The 20,181-nt window shown below is 41.4% G+C and overlaps 1 protein-coding gene across 1 annotated transcript in view; it reads left to right on the top strand.

The window, feature by feature from the left end:
* LOC308306259 (uncharacterized protein) overlaps positions 1–19,573 on the top strand; it is a gene marked incomplete at its 3' end in the record, with an annotated part of 59,664 nt that extends 40,091 nt beyond the window's left edge. Inside the window, exons 7-8 of the mRNA XM_080751159.1 lie at positions 13,354–13,499; positions 19,457–19,573. Of these exons, the coding sequence (XP_080607285.1) occupies positions 13,354–13,499; positions 19,457–19,573 (263 nt within the window). The remainder of the gene's footprint in view (positions 1–13,353; positions 13,500–19,456) is intronic.
* Positions 19,574–20,181: the final 608 nt, after the last annotated feature.

Raw genomic sequence — 20,181 nt, 5'->3', positions numbered from 1 at the left:
AAAAACACTATTTTTGTAGAGTTTGTGGTGATGGTTTTAGTCAGAAGGGTTCTCTACAAACACACATGAGCGTTCATACAGAAGAACTTTTTTGCAAATTTTGTGGGAAACTATTTGCGGACAAATGTCATCTACAAAAACATATGCGGAAGAAACATACAGGTGTGAAACATCTTTAGTTGCGTGTTGGCAAATGATGTGTTCAAAATGCCCATCTGAAGATGATGAGCATTCATACAGAGAAGTTGTTAGTTGAATAGTACGTAAATAAATAAAACGTAAATGACATGTTTCTTTTTATTATTATTATTATATTTAGTTAAGTCTAAATAGTCAATTAGCAATTTGTTTCCCTGCGCCCTGCGGATGCTTCTCGCCCTTAAGGCATCTTACTTGCATAGTACTGAGTGTCTTTATTATGTCCTGATTAATTGAATACATAGGACCAGTATAACTGTACCTCTGTACTTTGTGAAAACTGTGAATAAAGTATTTATTTGATCAATCTAATCAATCAATCAATTAACTTGCTAACATGAATTGAATAACCCATTAAAACCGGGAAATCATCTGTGTCTTATATAACCATTGAGGCATTACTCACGGACGGACGGACGGACAGACAGGATCTGCCAGTTTTCATAGTTAACTGCGACCCACGGTTACAATAATCCCACAAGAGTGTATATGTATATTGTCTATAATAAACTATTATAATAATGCATATTATTAATGTTAATTTAATATTGAATATTATAATTCATATTTATTATGATAAAGAATAGGCACTGGTATAATAACACTTGTATAATTGAATTAACATATTACTATGTTTTGCCTCCTGTGCGTCCGTCCGTCCGTCCAGCCGTCTGTTACCAGCTAATCTCCGGAGTAGTTGGGCCGGTCGCTGCCAAACTGCACACACATTCCCTGGATGCCAATTCAGAACAGATTGTCTTAAGTACCAGCTCTCTAATGCCTTAACTTAAAGGCCTGTTCATCTCCGACCACCAAACCTTTCACCGGGGAGTTCGGACTTTCCTACGTGCAGCTTTCCGAACTCCAATTCGGGGTAATGCTTTTCAGAAGATGCGTGTGACGGAATCTTTGTAGTTGAACAGGACCTTTCTGACGAAAGGTTTGGTGGTCTAAGACAGTATGGACAGGCCTAAGGCATAAGGCCGCGCTCACACATTAGCGTCACGCAACGTCATCTTATCGTCTGATAATGGCCACTGGGGGCGCCGTACTAATGCATTGTCAATGGAAGGTTGTTTGGTTTTTTGTCGTTGCCGTGTCTCAAGCTCAACCGCAGCCTGTACGCTCTTGAAGAGACACGGCAACGACAAAACACCAAACAACCTTGCATTGAGAATGCATTAGTACGGCGCCCCCAGTGGCCATTCGCAGACGATAAGATGATGATGCGTGACGCAGATGTCTGTACGGCGCCTAAGAGCTGGTACTTAAGACAATCAAAATAGAGCCTCAGGTGTTTAAAACTCAGGCAACTCCTTCTGCAAAAAAAAAAAAAAAACATACATTTTAAGTTCCCTTTTTTAAACAATGATCAAAATGGGAAGTTTTCATTTTGAAATATGGAGATGGGGTTCTGATGCATCCCCCCATTCCGACATCCCCCCAATCCATTACGACACTAACACTATACCTAACCCTAACCTCTATGGAAGTGCTACCACACTCAGACAATTAGAAGTCAATGTCGGGATGGCAGCATGTCGGAATGGAGAGCGCCCCCCCAGCCAGATAAAGCAATGATACACAGTATATATGATCAAAACATTATTTGTTTGTTTATATTGTGGATTGCATTTTATTTAAATGTTCCCAATATTGTATTCTTATTTTTTATTTTAAAAATAAGTTTAAAAGTTTTTGAAATGTGTTTTTAGTAGACCTGGTACTTAATTTCAAAAGTAACTCACTCAGTTACTTCACTGATTACTTACATCAAAATGTAATGTGTTACTGTGAAAAGTAACTTTTTAGTTGGGCTCCCATTAATGACCTTAATCTATCTATAAATGCGACAAATCTCTGTCTGTTTGTTTGTAATCCGCGTATCTCGAGAACCGTTCGTCCCACCGGCTTCAGATTCGGCACGCGCGTTCCCCGCCGCTGCGCGGAGTGCAGTGCCGGGCCTCGACCCGACCCGACTCGCGGTTTTCCGAAACCGGCGCGAAACGTTCGGAATCTCCTTATGCGGAGCTGATTGTTGACATCAGGCTGTTCCGGAGGAAATCGGCGCAAGCGCTGACTCATTGTGACATCACTTCATAAAAGGCTCTGAGATCACGTACACCACATGAGTCAACAAAAAATCTCTGTGAATGTGTATGTATGTATGTACTGTGTGTGCAGAGATCTCCATATATGGGCATAAGGGGACAAAGGCAAACAAATGGTCAAAACGGGTCCTATTACAACAGGTATATTGGGGTTTGCATTAAAGGGTGGGGCATTCATGGGGTCTGCTCCAAAAAAGAAAAAGAAAATAAAAGAGACAAAGACAAACATAAGACAAGCAACAAAGCGTGGGACTGGGAGGATGACTTGAATGATGCAGATTTAAGCAGGCTGTGTATTCTGCTTAAAGAAGAAACAAACAAAAAGCGACAGAGATCTCATATATGGGCATAAAATGGACGCAGATAAACATATATCTCCATATATGGCATATATGGGCATAAAATGGACGCAGAATCACAAAGGCAAACAGATGGTCAAAACGGGTCCTATGACAACAGGTATATTGGGGTTTGCATTAAAGGGTGGGGCATTCATGGGGTCCGCTCCAAAAAAGAAAAAGAAAATAAAAGAGACAAAGACAAACATAAGACAAGCAACAAAGCGTGGGACTGGGAGGATGACTTGAATGATGCAGATTTAAGCAGGCTGCTTAAAGAAGAAACAAACAAAAAGCGACAGAGATCTCATATATGTGCATAAAATGGACGCAGATAAACAGATATCTCCATATATGGCATATATGGGCATAAAATGGACGCAGAATCACAAATATCTCCATATACGGGCAAAAAGGGACACAGACAGACAGATACAGAGATCTCCATATATGGGCATAACATGGACGCAAATAGACAGATATCTCCATGTATGGGCATATATGGGCATAACAGGACCCAGGACTATATCTGCAGTGATCTCCATATATGGACATAAAATGGACGCCGACAGAAAGACAGATACAGATATCTCCATATATGGGCATAAATGGACACAGGCAAACAGATGGTCAAAACGAGTCCTATGACAACAGGTATAATGGGGTTTGCATTAAAGGGCGGGGCATTCATTCCCTATTTACATCGTTCCCGAGTTGGCCAGGTCGCCGACTAGACGCTGGGCCGCCCGAAGGGCGGCCCAGCTTCTAGTAACCTTAATAGACCATTTTCATCACTTGACAACATGCATTACACTGAACTCTGCTGAGCAACGTGGTCTACACCAGTGGTTCCCAAACTTTTTAGCTTTTGACCCAAAAGAGAAGTTAGACATTTGCCCGTGACCCACACTAGTGAAAACAGCAGATCTTCAAGCTCACAATGCGTTACTTTGCGCCGCGTTGTGAGCTTGTTGATCAGCTATTTTCACTATTTCTTAAATATTTGTGTTCTAATTTATGGAATTTCTTCGATTTCATTTATTATTTATTCATGCAATTAGGCCTACTTACAAAATAACTTGACCATTTTTGTTTCCTTTTGCAATTAATGTAGGCTACAAAACACAAAATAATCATAATTTTCCTCAAGACATTATGAAATAATGTGCAATGAACTTGAGGGAAAATTACCTTACGGCCACTGGAAGCTAGTTATAAGCTTGCATCAACATTGTTCATGTGAACTGAAGTGAATATATTTGTTTATTGAAATGTCAAAACAAAAATGACTGCTCTGGTCTGGTCTGATGGGGAGAGTTGAGTGGGCACTGGGCAGTAGTGGGGCTGTTAACCAAACCAATTGTGCATTTTATGAAAGAAGCATGAAACTTTCTACAGTGTTTCTATATACTATGAAGTTTGTTTTCAGACGTGGAAGCACTTCTGAATTGACCTCTGCGGCCCCCGAAATCCAAGATGTCCGTCCAAAAAAGTATTTTTACCTTTATAACTCCAAATGCATTGATTTTAAGACCCATAAATGTATTAAAGTTGAATATAAAATCAGGCATTGCGGACATTTTGGTACCAGGTACGTCTCTGTATCCATTTCAGTTCTTGAGATACAGCATATAGGTACACCTGAGTCTGTAAACGTACCTATATGTTGTATCTCAAAAACTGTAATAGATACAGACACATACTTGGTACCAAAATATCCGCAATGCCCAACTTTATATTCAACTATAATATGTTTATGGGTCTTAAAACCAATGCTTTTGGAGTTATAAAGGAAAAAACACTTTTTTGGACAGACATCTTGGATTTCGGGGGCCGCCATCTTTGATTTTCACGTGGCCCGGCCACTCTTTGATTCTTAAATCAAAGAGTGGCCTCCAAAGATGATGTGTACCAATTTTCACACCTGTATCACAGAGTGAACGATTGCTCTTATTATTTCCTGTACTATGAGGCAAGACTCCTGATCAAGATCTAATTCTTCATTGTCAGTTTCTTCATTGTAAAATTAGTTTTTGTACCAAGCTGCACAGGCACATCCATATGCTCCACCTCAGTAAAGCCCTCTTTTATGACAGAGACAATGCCCTATACTGCACTGGTTTACACTTGCCTGTAAGTGGAAACCAGTGCACAAACTGTTCCAAGTATCTGGCCTGAATAGGTTCTTAAGTTTAAAGCTGGGGGACCAACCTGCCTTCTACCATGTGCTAGCCACAATTCATTGGTGAGGGGTTTGTGAATTTCCAAACGTATTACTGCTAATGTGGTAGTGAAATGAAAATGCAAGTAGCAAAGCAAATATTAGTTGATGCTGGCAAAAGTGATAATGAATATAATTGTCTTTGGGTGTAATGGAGGATATGGCTGATTCTGTGTGTGCAGTCATACCTGGTTGTCAGGGGGCCAAAGCTGATATTGACTTGACCTAAGATAACACCTCCTGGTTGTATTCTCACAAATCAGTACTGACCATTTATTTTAAATTTGCTGCAATAATGTTGAGCAAAGTTGCATATGTAAATGTACTGCTAATGTGGTAATGTAATGAAAATGCAGGTAGCAAAGCTAATATTAGTTGATGCTGGCAAGAGTAATGGTGAATATTATTTCAAGAGCATGATGCCCTGGTTTGCTGCTTATGATCACAGACATGAGACAGTTATAAACCGTTGGTCCATCACCTACAATGAAGGTGTTTGTGGAACCTTGGCAGAGGATCATGTTTTGGACTGACACATGATGATGAAGACACCAAGAATCAAAAGATATCACATCTTCCAATAGGAGAATGTTTATGATCTAGTCTCTCTGACAACTGGTGATGTTGATTCAGAAGATACACTGAAGGACCTTGGAAATGCTGCAGTCTGGCAAGAAAATTATCACTTAATTTGTTGGGAACCAACTGGTCACAAATAATAAAGACTTCCACGAAAGACTTCCACGACAGCCTCTCCAAAAACATCCTCAAGCCTCTACAGTGCAGAGTGCTCTCACTGCCAGTTCACTATAGGAAAAAAGAGAGCCTGGGAATTGTTCCAGCCCTCAACTTCTCCATAACTTTGGTGAGGATGAAGTACCAAGTACAGCTACTATCTCATTGGCAGTTTGTATGCACACTCTATGACCCCAAATCAACAGCAAATCAATTCATGCAGTTTCTGTGGCCGGTTTTGAAAACTGAAAGCCAATATTGATACAATGCCGCCAACAAGTGATGCCCTGACTCTGCACATCATGAGGACCCACTATCAACAAGGGTATCCAAAGCCCTCAGCAATGAATTGTGGCTGCACATGGTAGAAGGCAGGTTGGTCCCCCAGCTTTAAACTTAGAACCTCTTCAGGCCAGATGCTTGGAACAGTTTGTGCACTGGTTTCCACTTAGGCAAGTGTAAACCAGTGCAATATATGGCATTGTCTCTGTCATAAAAGAGGGCTTTACTGAGGTGGAGCATATGGATGTGCCTGTGCAGCTTGTTACAAAAACTAATTTGACAATGAAGAAACTGACAATGAAGAATTAGATCTTGATCAGGAGTCTTGCCTCATAGTACAGGAAATAATAAGAGCAATTGTTCACTCGGTGATACAGGCGTGAAAATTGGTACACATCATCTTTGGAGGCCACTCTTTGATTTAAGAAGCCGAACCACGTGAAAATCAAAGATGGCGGCCCCCGAAATCCAAGATGTCCTTCCAAAAAAGTGTTTTCTCCTTTATAACTCCAAAAGCATTGGTTTTAAGACACATAAACATATTATAATTGAATATAAAGTTGGGCATTGCGGATATTTTGGTACCAAGTTAAAGTATGTGTCTGTATCTATTACAGTTTTTGAGATACAACATATAGGTACGTTTACAGACTCAGGTGTACCTATATGCTGTGTCTCAAGAACTGAAATGGATACAGACACGTACCTGGTACCAAAATGTCCGCAATGCCTGATTTTATATTCAACTTTAATGCATTTATGGGTCTTAAAATCAATGCATTTGGAGTTATAAAGGTAAAAACACTTTTTTGGACGGACATCTTGGATTTCGGGGGCCGCAAAGGTCAATTCAGAAGTGCTTCCACGTCTGAAAACAAACTTAGTAGTATATAGAAACACTGTAGAAAGTTTCATGCTTCTTTCATAAAATGCACAATACCTTCCAACAGAGGCGCCGGGTTTTGTCCATGCCGCGAGGTGCTGAAGCATCGAGTGCTAACCCCCCCCCCCCCCCCCGCAAAAAAAGGGGTACTTTATTTAAAATTTGTCAATGGTACATTTTTACAATGAAAGTTCAGCATGTTTCAACAGTTAAGCACCATAGTATCAAAGTATCAAACAAAAAACTAGCTAATGCCATGGCATTGTATTGATTAGAGAATACACTGTGCCGTCTCGCCCTTGTATTCGTGCATCATGCAGTAGTCTGCTAAATGATAGAAAAGAAAATGCAAAGAAAGACAAAATAGTATTCAAACCATGGCCACGCTATTGCAACAGCCTATTAGGCCTATAAAGTGAACACCGCATACAAGTAGGCTACTTGCAGCAAAACAAAACCACAGCCCCCACACCAACACCCCCCACTGGAATGTACCTGCCCGGTTAAAACAAAAGAACTATTAGGCATGTTTGCATACATGCAAATAGGCTATGGGAGCGCTCCGCCTCCAGTCCCAACGTTAGTTTCTATCGCTCCCTCAGCCCCAGGGGGGCTGGTGTTTTCCCCTCAAACAAAGCTCAGCTGTACGTGTGTTAATTTCGGGCTTGATCTCGCGGGGTGCCGCGGCCCTTCAGCCCACACAGAGTCGGCGCCTATGCCTTCCAATATAATGAGCTTAACAGCCGCACTACAGGAGGAGAGTATACAAAAGCCCTGAAACGTGACGGTCGCTGATAACATGACGTACGACCGTCATGGATGAGGATTCACCTAGGTTGGCGGACGTGAGTTGAAAAGCGTATACAAACTACAAAAACATTCAAATTTCACAAACAAAGTGCTTAATAAAGTCACAACCCTTTGTAAATCTTGGCCGGTATTGTATAATTACCTCCGTGTTCTTTAATAAGAAGCCTTTTTATCCGATATCGTTCTGTTTTCCCATGTATTTCCGGATCCATTTTTGCAAGCGGAACGCCAGGAAATGCATGGGAAAACAGAAAAATACACATCTCCTCCACCAGGAGGCGAAAGGCATTGAGGCAAGGCAACGGTGCGTGGACCCTTATGCGCATGCGTGAAATACGTTGTTTACCCGGAAGTAAAGTCGTGTAGGTTTTCATGGAGTTTTCATCTCTGCTGGCTTCTATCTGCTCACGGAACACCGCCTTTTCATCGTGCTAAAAACATAATAAATAAAAACAGAACGGCGCTTAGTGCACAAAGGAGGTGAAATGTGCAGCATGGAGTCTGCGCGGCTGAAGATAAAAGAACACATGACGTCGGTGGGAGAGGAGATATTGTGTGTTTTGGACAAACAACAGCGTGGCGCTGATGATTGTTGTGTGGAGCTCAATGTCAGAGTGTTTGTGTTGGAGCGCCTCAGTATGGCGGCAGAGTTCATGTGCAACCTCTTCCAGAGAGAGATAGAGACACTGCACAACACCAAACTACACACTGCAGGTATGTATGTTATTAGCCCCATATAGAACCTCACCGCCAGTGGTGCAGTGGTGATTCAATGTTTGGGGGGTCGCGAACGTCGCTCAACACCTACTATACAGGTCTATTGATATGCAAATAGGCTCGATTCTTTGTTAAAACAGTTGTCGAGGTGTGAACTTGGGGGGGTGCGAGACCCTGGCTCAAAAAAGATATGGGTCGTCGACTCGTCGGGGGCGCGCGACCCAAGACCACGGCAACACTGCCTCACCCGTCGCTGCATACTGTTGTGCTCCGAGACGAGGTCCTATAAAGGTTTCCCCGTGGGGGGGTCGAACGCCTCCAACGTTGAGGTAGAAAACACTCTTCCCGAAATTGTATCCACAAAGTAAAGGTAGTTCCGAGCTCCCTAACCAGGGTCCATAAGACATGAACCAGGGCACGAAACAACCCCTTAAAATCGCTAGTTTTGTCAGCCGGTAATGTTTACAAGCCTGGAAGTTGCAGGCGGAATGGCAGCATTAGCATCTGGTCGAACGTAGCCCAAACCGTCGCTGCATTCGAACAGACATTCGAACAGAGGTATATTATCTTATAATATATGTTGTTATGACTATTCCATTGGTATATATTCACAACACATGTGACACGATAAATTATTAATCACTCAAGTAGTATGAATGTATGATTAACAATGTAATTTAGGGTTAAACAACTCTAAATACCTTCCTTGACATCGAAAGCTTTAAGCACCACTGACTATACTAGCCCTAGAATGTCTCTGATTTTTGGTCGATTGACACTTTGTGTAATCCCTCAAATAGGGCCATAGAACGCCCCCATAGCGCGGTGGTTAGCAACTAATCTGTGCGGCACAAAAGTGCTGCGTGTTACTTGTGTACTCACCCAATAATTAAATCCTCAGCCTGGGATAAAGACATTGTCCTATAGTGTCATATCCATTTGAAACTTCTGGCTGAAAACGTGTACTTTGTAAAATATCACCACTTATCACGAGCCAACACGGACAACTTAAACGACCGGGCGAGGGGCCCGGAATGACTGCTGGACTGAATATATCAAAACTTCCTGCACAAAATGTACGGGGCACACAATCACGCAGGTGGTGTGATTAGTCACCCCACGTCAATCACAAGCACCTGTCAATTGTGTGCCCCGTGCGTTTTGTGCTTCCAAAAGGAAGTTTTGATATATTTTACAAAGTACACGTTTTCAGCCAGAACTTTCAAATGGATATGACACTATAGGACAATGTCTTTCTCCCAGGATGAGGAATACAGGTAGCCAGATAAGTCGCCCTCTTTTCAAGTCGCCCTCAATCGCAGAAAAGTCACTCGGGAAATGTCGACCCCCAGTCTAGGAAATCACGACCTAGAAAATTGGAAGTGTCACCCCCAGTATAGGAAATCCCGACCTCAAGAAAAACAAGAAAAATTGGAAATCTCACCCCCAGTATAGGAAATCCCGACCTTACCGGTTATAATATTTTCTTCTTTCTTCTTTCAAACAGAGAACGCATTCCCACCTAAACTTCTCTCTCCCCCTGGGAGAAGCAGCACGCAGCAGCTGTGTCTCTCTCCCCTTCTCTCTCCCCCTCTCTGTCCGCGCTGGTCATTATAGCCTATGACATAGGCTAGGGGGTCGGCAATAGGCGGCCCGCAGGGCCAAAACTGGACCCAACTGGGTTAGCGTAGCTATAATGTCCAAACAGAGAACGCATTCCCACCTTACCTGTGGTCAAAGTGCGTGGAAACTAACTTTGGAAGTGCCATCCTTTCAAGCAGCCAAAAATGTCACGGCAAAGCTGTTGTGGTTCTAAAGGGGCTTTGCATTGATGACAATGATGAGTCCAGGTAGGATACACACGCATACATTTTCTGTCCATATTCCTCTATAAACGCACCATGCGTTTGGATAGTGTTCCTGTGTCATTACTCATTTCTCTTGCCAATTAAATTGAAGCAGGTAGGATACAAACGCATACATTTTCTGTCCATATTCCTCTATAAACGCACCATGCGTTTGGATAGTGTTCCTGTGTCATTTCTCTTGCCAAATTGAAGCAGATAAGGCTGATGTTTAGCATTTTATAGCTGCCAAATTGAAGCAGATAAGGCTGATGTTTAGCGTTGTATAGCTGTCCGTCTGTCTTTCTGCACAAGTAGCCGAGCAGCTGCGATCACTTCTCTAACGACCAATTTGTCGACGTGCAGAGGTGTTGCGCAGAATGAGCACAGTATTCAATCTACAAACTCACAAGGCGTCGTGCTGCACAGCATTGTGAGATGTGCAAAGTGATGTATTATGAATCATTCTTATATCTAAATGTATAGGCTATGTATGTGATGTGATGTTGTTTTTTATCATAGATGCTTATGTCTTGTAAGGCAGTCTGTCTTTGAGTTCCAGTAACATTGTTTAACTATGAATTTCTCAAATTAGCCTTTCATTATGTTCTGGCCTGCCAGATCATGGCCAGAAATTGGCCCGAGGCCAAATCTAATTGCCAACCCCTGGCCTATGTTACTATCAGTGGTTCTCAAACCTTTTCATGTCAAGGACCCCCAAATTGATATGTATGAAATAATCAAAAGTATTCAAAGATATGGTTAAATAAATAACAAAGTTTGTTCATTTTGGGGAGCCATGAACTTCAGTTCAAAATGTGGAATTATGAACTATGAATAGTGATTGATGGCAAGATTATGCGTGCTGCTTCTCCCAGGGGGAGAGAGAAGTTTAGGTGGGAATGCGTTCTCGACTAGTCCGTGCCCTGGGGTGACATTTCCAATTTAAAAAAGGGATGACTTTAATAGGGGCGACCTTTCTGGCATTCAGGAATACATTATTGGGTGAGTACACAAGTAGCGCGCAGCACTTTAGGGCCGCGCAGATTAGCTGCTAACCGCCGCGCAATGGGGGCGTACTATGGCTGTGTATACATGAAATATTGACAAAGTCTATATGAATGATCACAGACATTCTAGGGCTATGACTATATGTGCAAAGGGTGTGCTTGTTCAAGGGTGAGTTTTCTGGTATTCTATGCCAAGGTCCTTGGCATATCTTTTCAAATGGAGGTCCTTGTGGAGGTCTTTGTCATATCTTTTCAAATGGGCCCTGCGGGTCCTTGATATGAAAAGCTACCAGAGAACCACTGACATACACAGTGATGCTACTAGCCCTGCATCCTGCGTTCCTGAGGCATACTTTTAAATAAATTACGCGTTAAACTAAGAATCACTGCATCCGCATACAACTCTATCCTTCCTGCTATCAGTCATTTCACTGCACCAGCTGAGCTGACTGTGGAAGAGTCTCCACAGCTGTGCGTTCTGGCATTATCGATGAGATGATTGAGATTGTCTTGTGAATCCATGCTTATGTCTATTAACTATGTACAAGTAGCTATTTGCCACTATTTGTTTAAATTAAGTCTGTTTTGATGTTTTCTCCATTGATACATAATGCGTGTGTCGTTGCGGGACCCATAAAATAATTCTGGGACCCATTTGAATGACCACCCATGGGTTTACACCCATTACATTGAAAACCATTACATGATTAGGCCTGGGGCGGTATGGACATTTTGTTACCGCGATTACCGTCTTCCCATTTACCGCCGGTACTGCGGTAATTACCGCACCCCCGTATCTATTAATTAAGGTTCGGCGATAAGCCAAAATATTGCAATCATCTTCCCAAAAGTCGCCTCTCCACAGTGGAGAGGCGACACAGCCTGACTGCCCGAGATATACTTCTCCGTACAGCACAGCGGGTCTGGCTTTCAAAGGAGCAGATCTACAAGCTCACACCACATCGCATCCGCGATGCGTTCTGAGCTTTTAGATCTGCACTGTCGGGTTACCATAGTAACGTAGGCTAGCTACTTGGGCTTTTCAGACACAAACAGCTATGTGAACAAACCAGAAGAGGAAGGGTAGTCAGATCGTGTACAGTGATTCTGTAAACTCACGTCACGTCTCAACTCTCAAATCACAGTGATTGAGTGCTGCTATATACAGGTTTTAGTTACAAGACTTGACAGAAAAGGTTATAAAATCGCCGACGCGCCGCTGGACGGAGCACAACGTGCGACGCGGTGGAGCTGGAGAAAGTAAAATAGTTTCATTTTCGGTTTTGTCCACGCGGCCCGCGCTCCGCCAGTAATCCGTATGAATAAAAAAAGATATGCCACAACACAAGGTATGTATTAACATCCTTGTGTCGAGTGGATTACAGAGAAAGTATATGCTGCATTGCTGCTCCGTCATAGAGTTGTGCTCCGTACTCTACTGCCCTGCGTGCACTGTGTGTGTGTGAGTGACGTATGTGGGCGGCTTCCAACGTGTGGTACACGGCCCAGAGCAGAGCGGCATGGAGCGCATGCGGTCCTCGCTTCTCCCCCGTTTTAAAACTCGCTCGTTCTCAATAAAAATAGCCTATTTTTTTGTCTTTTTTGACCGCGGTAAGGACCCTGACACCGCGGTAGGCCGCGGTATACCGCGATACGGCGGTACGGCGGTTACCGAACCCAGCCCTATACATGATCAAAACAAGAACATTATAATTTGCCAGGGACAACACCAAGTCTTTTCCATGGACGCGTACGGACTTATTGATGACCTCTGGTTGTGCCTCTGGTTAGGGCTGGAGGTTACTAGATGAACGAGGGGGAGAGTATTTTAGTATGTATATTAGTATCCGCAGACTGCATCTTTATACATATCTATTACAATGGATTAAGAATGTGACACCATATCATGGCACTCTGCTATTTGTTTGAGTTGATTACAAGGATTATGAGTAATAATACTGACAATAACATCCTCCATCCTCTGTCTCTGTCTGTCTCTCTCTCTCTCTCTCTCCCTCTCTCTCTCTCTCTCTCTCTCTCTCTCTCTCTCTCTCTCTCTCAGATGTCTCCAGTATGACGGTACAGCACATGGTGGTTGAACCTCAGAAGCGTGGCCGTCCCAGAAAGTCCCCTGTCTGCCTGCCCTCCCCTGCGCTGCAGTGTGTGGAGATCCAACCTAAGAAGCGTAAACCTGGCTGTTCCAGAAAGCATCAATGTGGCGGTCCTGTCCCCTCCCCTCTGCCAGAGGAGGAGAGAGAAGGAAGAGACGAAGAAAGAGAAGATGAGATGGCAGGAGAGGATGAAGAGAGGACAGGAAGACTCTATGATGGAGATCCAACATGGCATCCAGGTGACAATGGAACCCTTTACTTTAGAATTTGAGCGACTTTGTACTCAACCATATTAAGCAACACACTCAACACACTATTGCTCTTCGTCGAGGATTCTTTATCAGCAAAGTCAACCTGCTTTTTGTAAAATGTTGCACAAACATAGAAGTGAAGCTTTTGGTCATGTTTCACACGCTTTGAATCACTGTTGTCATGCTTCACATTTCTACTCCCAGGGTCGCATTGGTCAAGCTTGGCGTCATTGATGGAATTTTGGATCATATTCCATATTGATGAACAGTTTTCCCCAATCATAATAAAATACTCCACACAATGAATGAGACCACACCGGAGAATATGCGTTTTTTGGTGAAGTTTAGTCAGAGTTCAAAGTGTATTGTTTTGTCTTCATGTGGGGACTACGGATGAAATTTAGCATTCTTGCTAATTCCGGCTTATTTACATTGCTATCATGTAGTGTTCATTAATATGCATTGTCCCGTCTAAATAAACAAATAAAGTAAAGTAAAGTAAAGAGCAAAATCACCCATCGTAGCTCTCTGAGTACAAAGCATAATGATTCCACATATATAGTTGAATGTGTACAGCATAAAATACATTAGTCACATTATGATTGGACAATTAAACATAACAATGGATCATGAGATGGTGTTGTGACTGAGTCTCGTGAACTCAGAAGCAAGGATGTAGAATGTTTTGGTTTCTCATTATCCAGTGTCCGGGACACTTTGACATTTCGCTGGTCAATCTTTCTGTCCCTGGAGTGGGGCAGATTCTCGTCTCGTGCATTAGTTATCAGATCAAAACATCATGGCATTGACTTTTAACACTGAGAATGATATCTATACCATGTTAAACAACAATAACATATTGTACTATCAATTCCCTCCTGAGATAGCATTTGAAGTGTTAAATGTCAAGGCAGCATAAACAACAAGGGAAGAAAACATGGGTTAAACTTTTTTTTTAAGGTATTTGAAACAGAACATAATAATTGAACAATTTAAGTCAAAAACATTTCGATAGTTTTTGAAGAGTAGAGTCAAAAGAACTGTATATTTCCAAAGGTATTTAAATCAGAATATCATAATTGAACTTTGTTTTTTAAGTAGAGGTAAAAGATTTTTATTGTCTTAATTATTAATTATTATATATATGTATTTTACAAAGGTTCAATGTGTCGAAGATTGATTGGAAATTATCCATGTCAAGCAAGATAAAAACACATCAGCATCACGCTCCCGGGTGGTTATTACAATTTGGGGCCGATTTTAGTCAAAACAAGACGAACTTGACTCTTTACCATAATTTAGGTTAAAGACAAAAGCATTCAAAATGTATTTAGACAGCATCCGAAAATCAGCCGTTTGGCGGTCATAATTCGTACACCTCCGAGGTTACCTTTAGGTAATGAGTGGTCTTAATTGTCCCTGCAGGTTGGGGACATTTATAGTGAGGTGTCAAACCGGAGCCGCCTTAAAGCCAACTGTCTATTCCTCCTTACTGGCTTTTGTCCGAGTCAAGGTCTGGAAGAAAACTTTACAGCGGGAAAACGTGTGTGATGCAGTTTCATACTCACGAAATACATATGGATTTTTCACTCATCCTTTTTGACATTTCCACTTTGGACAGACATGCAGTGAAGTATGTGTCTGTCAACTCATTCTCAATTATCATCAAAATATCTTTATCTGTAAGACAAGGGAAAAGACAGGGACAAATCAATCCATAATGTAAGGCAATAAGGTATTTATATATAGAAATTGAATTGAAATGTTTAGATACATCACCAAAAGAGGACACAAGTTGTGTCAGTTTGTTCTGTTAGGGGAAGCAGATTAACCCTGTATTGATTGGAATCAACTTCACAAAATGAAATATATTTAAATGGGATGAAATGAAAACAAAATGAAATATGAAAATATGAAATCAGAAAATGAAATATGAATTCAGAAAATGAAAATATGAAAGAAATAAAATTAAATGAAAAAATATTAATTCGAAAATATTAATTCTAAATATTAATTCCAAACACATTCCCTCCCGTTTGCCACAGCCAAAAATATTGGGTGTGACAAAAATTGTTTTGTTTGGAGGATAATTTGTTAAAATATGGTTAAATGAGAAACAGATGGTACCGAGGTACAGTAGGGTACCGAGGTACAGTAAAGGACAATGACTCTGCTCACTGTCAGAGTTAGAGTGAGCTTCCAGGCCTGTGAGGGGGGAAGTGAACCATACAATAGTTAGCGAGGCCTGTTTAAAGCCTCTCTAACCAGAAAATGAATGAAAATTAAATAGAAACACATAACATAATCATAATGTCTTTTTTTTTTTTTTTTCATAATGTGTAATCCCGTATAAGCCCAGTAGGGTTGTAATAATTGTGGAATTTGACTGAACGGGTTTGAATGGAGCCCAGCCATCTAAATTGTTTTTGGAACCGTCTCAGCCTGCTTTTACTCAAGTAAAGAGGATAAAGTATTACCAAAAATAAACCAACATGAGAAATTAAAGGTTGAGTAAAGCAGGGCTAGGCCTCTTCCATCCTTAACCCATACTGCAGTTTATGTGTTAAGAATGGTAAAAGTAAATGTTTTTGGTTCATGTCCATAAGGTGTGGTTTGAAAGAACAAGGTTCAGTTGTTACACAGGAAATAGTGTTTTTCACGACAAAACAGGAGGACAGGAGAAAACTGGTTAAAATAAAATTGAAATAAAACAGTCAGTCAGTCAGTCAGTCACTGATAATCAGTCAGTTAAGTTGGTAGCGAGTTAGTGGAGTTAGTTCCACTATACCTGTTCTGCCATGTCATTAGTCCGTCCTGTCCCCTAAAATAAAATAAAGCCCACCTGTCATTGATGGGGAAAAAAATTATTAAGACGTTAGGGGCATCACATAGCAACATTCAAATAAACCCAAGCGTTGGTTGTTATCAGTACGAGTGTAGTCATAACAAGAGTGAATGAGATCCCTTTTTAGAGAGAGAGAGAGAGACAGTCATATGTGTAAATAATTCCTAGTTTTGCAAACCAGGCAAGTGAGTTAGAACACCAACAGAGGGAGAAAAACCCAAGACAGATTCAAATAAGACAGATTCAAATATAACCCCAGCACATTGTTATCAAGCCCTGTATTAGAATGTAAACAGTAGATTATACAGAACAAGAGCGAATGAAACCCATTTTTGAGAGAGAAAGAGAGAGCAAGGTCACACAGAAACTGAAACGGCTCGTGGCCTCTCAAGGTAAAAATAAGAAAAATGAAATAAAAAACAATTCCAGCAATCCCCTCATAGTTTTTTTCAAAATAAAACAATAAAATAACACATAGGCCGTGCCAGCCTATAAGCAGCGTAAGCAGCTCACGCAAGCAGCAGGCATTGAGCAAGCAAGCAGCATAAGCCAAGCACATATTGTACCTTATTGTACACAGAAGTAGCACCGCTCACTTTATACTTGGTTTGATTTTCCTGCTTTCATACTAGACAGGCCAAAATGTAACCACGGGAGGAAAATGGGATTAGAGAGGATTAGACAGACATAGATTATCAAAAACATTTAACACACAGGTTTGTCAGTCAGAACTTGATTTTTCTTTTTTTTTCTTTTCAGAAGTCGTTCTTAGTCAAAAGTAAACAAAATATATAGTACCATTATCTCGGGGCGTCCCAAGGGTCAAGAGTGTTTGTTCTTTTCGGGACATTGTAATCCATGAAAGTCACGTAGCAGATCGACAAGCTCACAACGCGTCCCATCGCGTTGTGAGTGAAAGGCCAGCCAGGTTCGGCTGGGGGGGGGGGGGGGGGGGGGGGGCTCTGTCAAGCCCTTCAGCATCTTGAAAACATTGCTTGCGTCCTCTGTTCCTTCCTGATGAGGTTCGAACATCCAGTGGCAAATAATGTCCGATTTCTCCACAGCTCCGCACATATCCATTGACATGTTCCAGGAAAAGTTTTAGGCAGTGTTGATAACTGGGAGTCCCCGATGATCTTCCAGAATGACTTGAGGTCCGGGTTAAAAAGAGGTTCTGGGTTTAGATTGTAACCTTTCATCCGTGTGGGTCCAGGTTTTACACAATAAAAACACTGCTTCTCGGAGCAGGGGGCTTTTTTAGCTTGAATGGTCATGTTTCTTAAAAATGTTCTTAGGAGCGCTGAGATAAAAAGCTCCTGTATTCAACATCTCAGAGTGGCCTGAGACGGAAATTAAAAATAAAATAAGATAAGACGAAAACGAAGACATGTAAGCTTAAAGCATGAAGATTTCCGTCAGAACGTTCGGTTCTAGAGCATAAAGTGAAATCTCCTAATTAAAATAACCACGCTATTTCTTATGTGATTAAGTGGCTCTAATCAGCCGTATTGGGTTATCGTACTGGCCGAAGAGACATTCCTTCAGAACAAAATATGTTCTGGCCCCAAATAAAAAGATTTCTTCTCAGAACTTCTTGAAACAGCCGTTCTAGAGCATAAAATGAAATCTATATTGAAGTCTCGTACTGATACAAACCCAACCTTAGACAAGCAATCTCCGTGGCCAAACGGCTGCTATGTCCTCAAAACATGTAACAAAAAGCGACAAAAACAATAGACTACAAAACATTAAACAATAAAAACGCAGCTGTGTTAAGAGCTAGCTAGACTCTTAAGACAGCAGGTATAAACATATGACCGGGGTTCTGTTGAATTAGGACAGTGTGTGAGAATGAAGCCCGCCTCTCAAGTCTCTGTGAGAGAAACTGTCTGTGTCCGGTCCCTGGTGTGGAACGCTGTGCCAGAGCCAACCCTGGCTGCCTCCATTTCGGCTTTCTTCAGACCGTTGTGAGATTTTATCGATATGTTGATGTGGGAGAGAGTCATCATATCCGAATTCCTTTCTCCATATGGGCAAAAATGGTGCAATTGTGGGGCACCTAGAAACAACCGGTTTCATTTCCTCATTGTCTATCTTAGCCATTAAAGCTGTTATCAGTTCATTCCCCAAGCTTTGGAGAGAGGCTTCAAGCTCAAAAATGGTGCAATTGTTCCGTTTGTAAAAAGGTTGTTTAGATTTCGGCAGGTGTTTTCTGCCTCCCTGTGCTCGGGGCGTCCCAAGGTAATTTCTCCTCGCACAGGAGGAAAAAACGTGTGGGAGATAGTCCTTTCCGTGGGAGTCAGGGGAAACGTCTGATAATATCCCCGGCTGGTTGTTAACTGGTTCTAGCAGCGGAAGAGACCAATATCTCCTCGGAGCTAATCAAGTTAGTCAGAGTTCAAAGTACTGTACAAGTACAGTATAGCAAAATCACCCATCGTAAGCTCTCTGAGTACAAAGCATAATGATTCCACATATATAGTTGAATGTGTACAGCATAAAATACATTAGTCACATTATGATTGGACAATTAAACATAACAATGGATCATGAGATGGTGTTGTGACTGAGTCTCGTGAACTCAGAAGCAAGGATGTAGAATGTTTTGGTTTCTCATTATCCAGTGTCCGGGACACTTTGACATTTCGCTGGTCAATCTTTCTGTCCCTGGAGTGGGGCAGATTCTCGTCTCGTGCATTAGTTATCAGATCAAAACATCATGGCATTGACTTTTAACACTGAGAATGATATCTATACCATGTTAAACAACAATAACATATTGTACTATCAGTCATGCTTATGGGAGTTGTTAAAAAATGACTTAATTTATATCTATTACACACACCATGAAGCCTTTAATTCATGGAGATTCTTGTTTTTGTAGCATTCTTAAGCCAAAATGTGAGTTCAAAGACTCAATTGAGTCTCCTACTGAGTCTGCTATTGGCCGATGAACCGGTCATGAAATTATTGGCTCAGGACAAAAACATCTCCAAAGCTTCATGGGATGTATATTGATAGAAAATAAGTAATATTGTTTAATGTTGCTGAATGCTAACTTCCCCCCCTTTTCTTCTTTTCCCAATGGTGTTCTCCACAGACCACCACAGGGAGAGGTCTAGAGTATCTGGAGAGATGGCCTCCAAAAGATGTTCAACGTTACCAGAGGAACGGCGAGAGACGGACCAGGGACATGGACTGTTGGATGAAAGGCTGAAACCTGTAGTAGACTTGGGCAGGATAGGTGTGTGCTGTTTAATTTCCTCCTAGTTTCCACTGACTATTGCAGATCGAGGACTGTGTTAAAGGAGAATTTCTGCCCCAAAATGTCTATCTTAAGTTTAACAGTAAAATATATTTTTGGTCCCCAAAATGATGGTCCAGGAGAACAATATCCATGCATGTTCGTTCCGGAGTCTTGACAATAAATAGATATAATACAGTAGTTATCTCGGGAGGAGAATGTATTGCTCTTACAGTGTTGATTTCGTCGACTAAAACTATGATGAAAAATGTTCATCGACTACTTTTTTTCACTGATGAAAACTAAAGAGAAACAAAATTAAAACTAAGCAATGATGACTAAAACTATGACTAAATATATTGACAATTTTGTCAAGAAATAAAAACGAGAACTAAAGAACTAAAAGACAAGTAATATGTTTGGTTGCACTCAGGTCTTGCACTCGGAAAATAGCCGATCTACAAGCTCACAATGCATTGCAGCACGACGCGTTGTGAGCTTGTAGATCGTCTATTTTCAGATGCAACAAAATGTGTAAAATCAGCCAATAAGACACCATCAAGGCCCGCCAAATTTTTTTT

This window comes from Nannobrachium achirus, assembly GCF_963921795.1.
Source record: "Nannobrachium achirus genome assembly, chromosome: 20".
NCBI lineage: Eukaryota > Metazoa > Chordata > Actinopteri > Myctophiformes > Myctophidae > Nannobrachium > Nannobrachium achirus.
The sequence above is the reverse complement of the archived record's forward strand: the minus strand, read 5'-3'. Positions and strand labels throughout refer to the sequence as shown.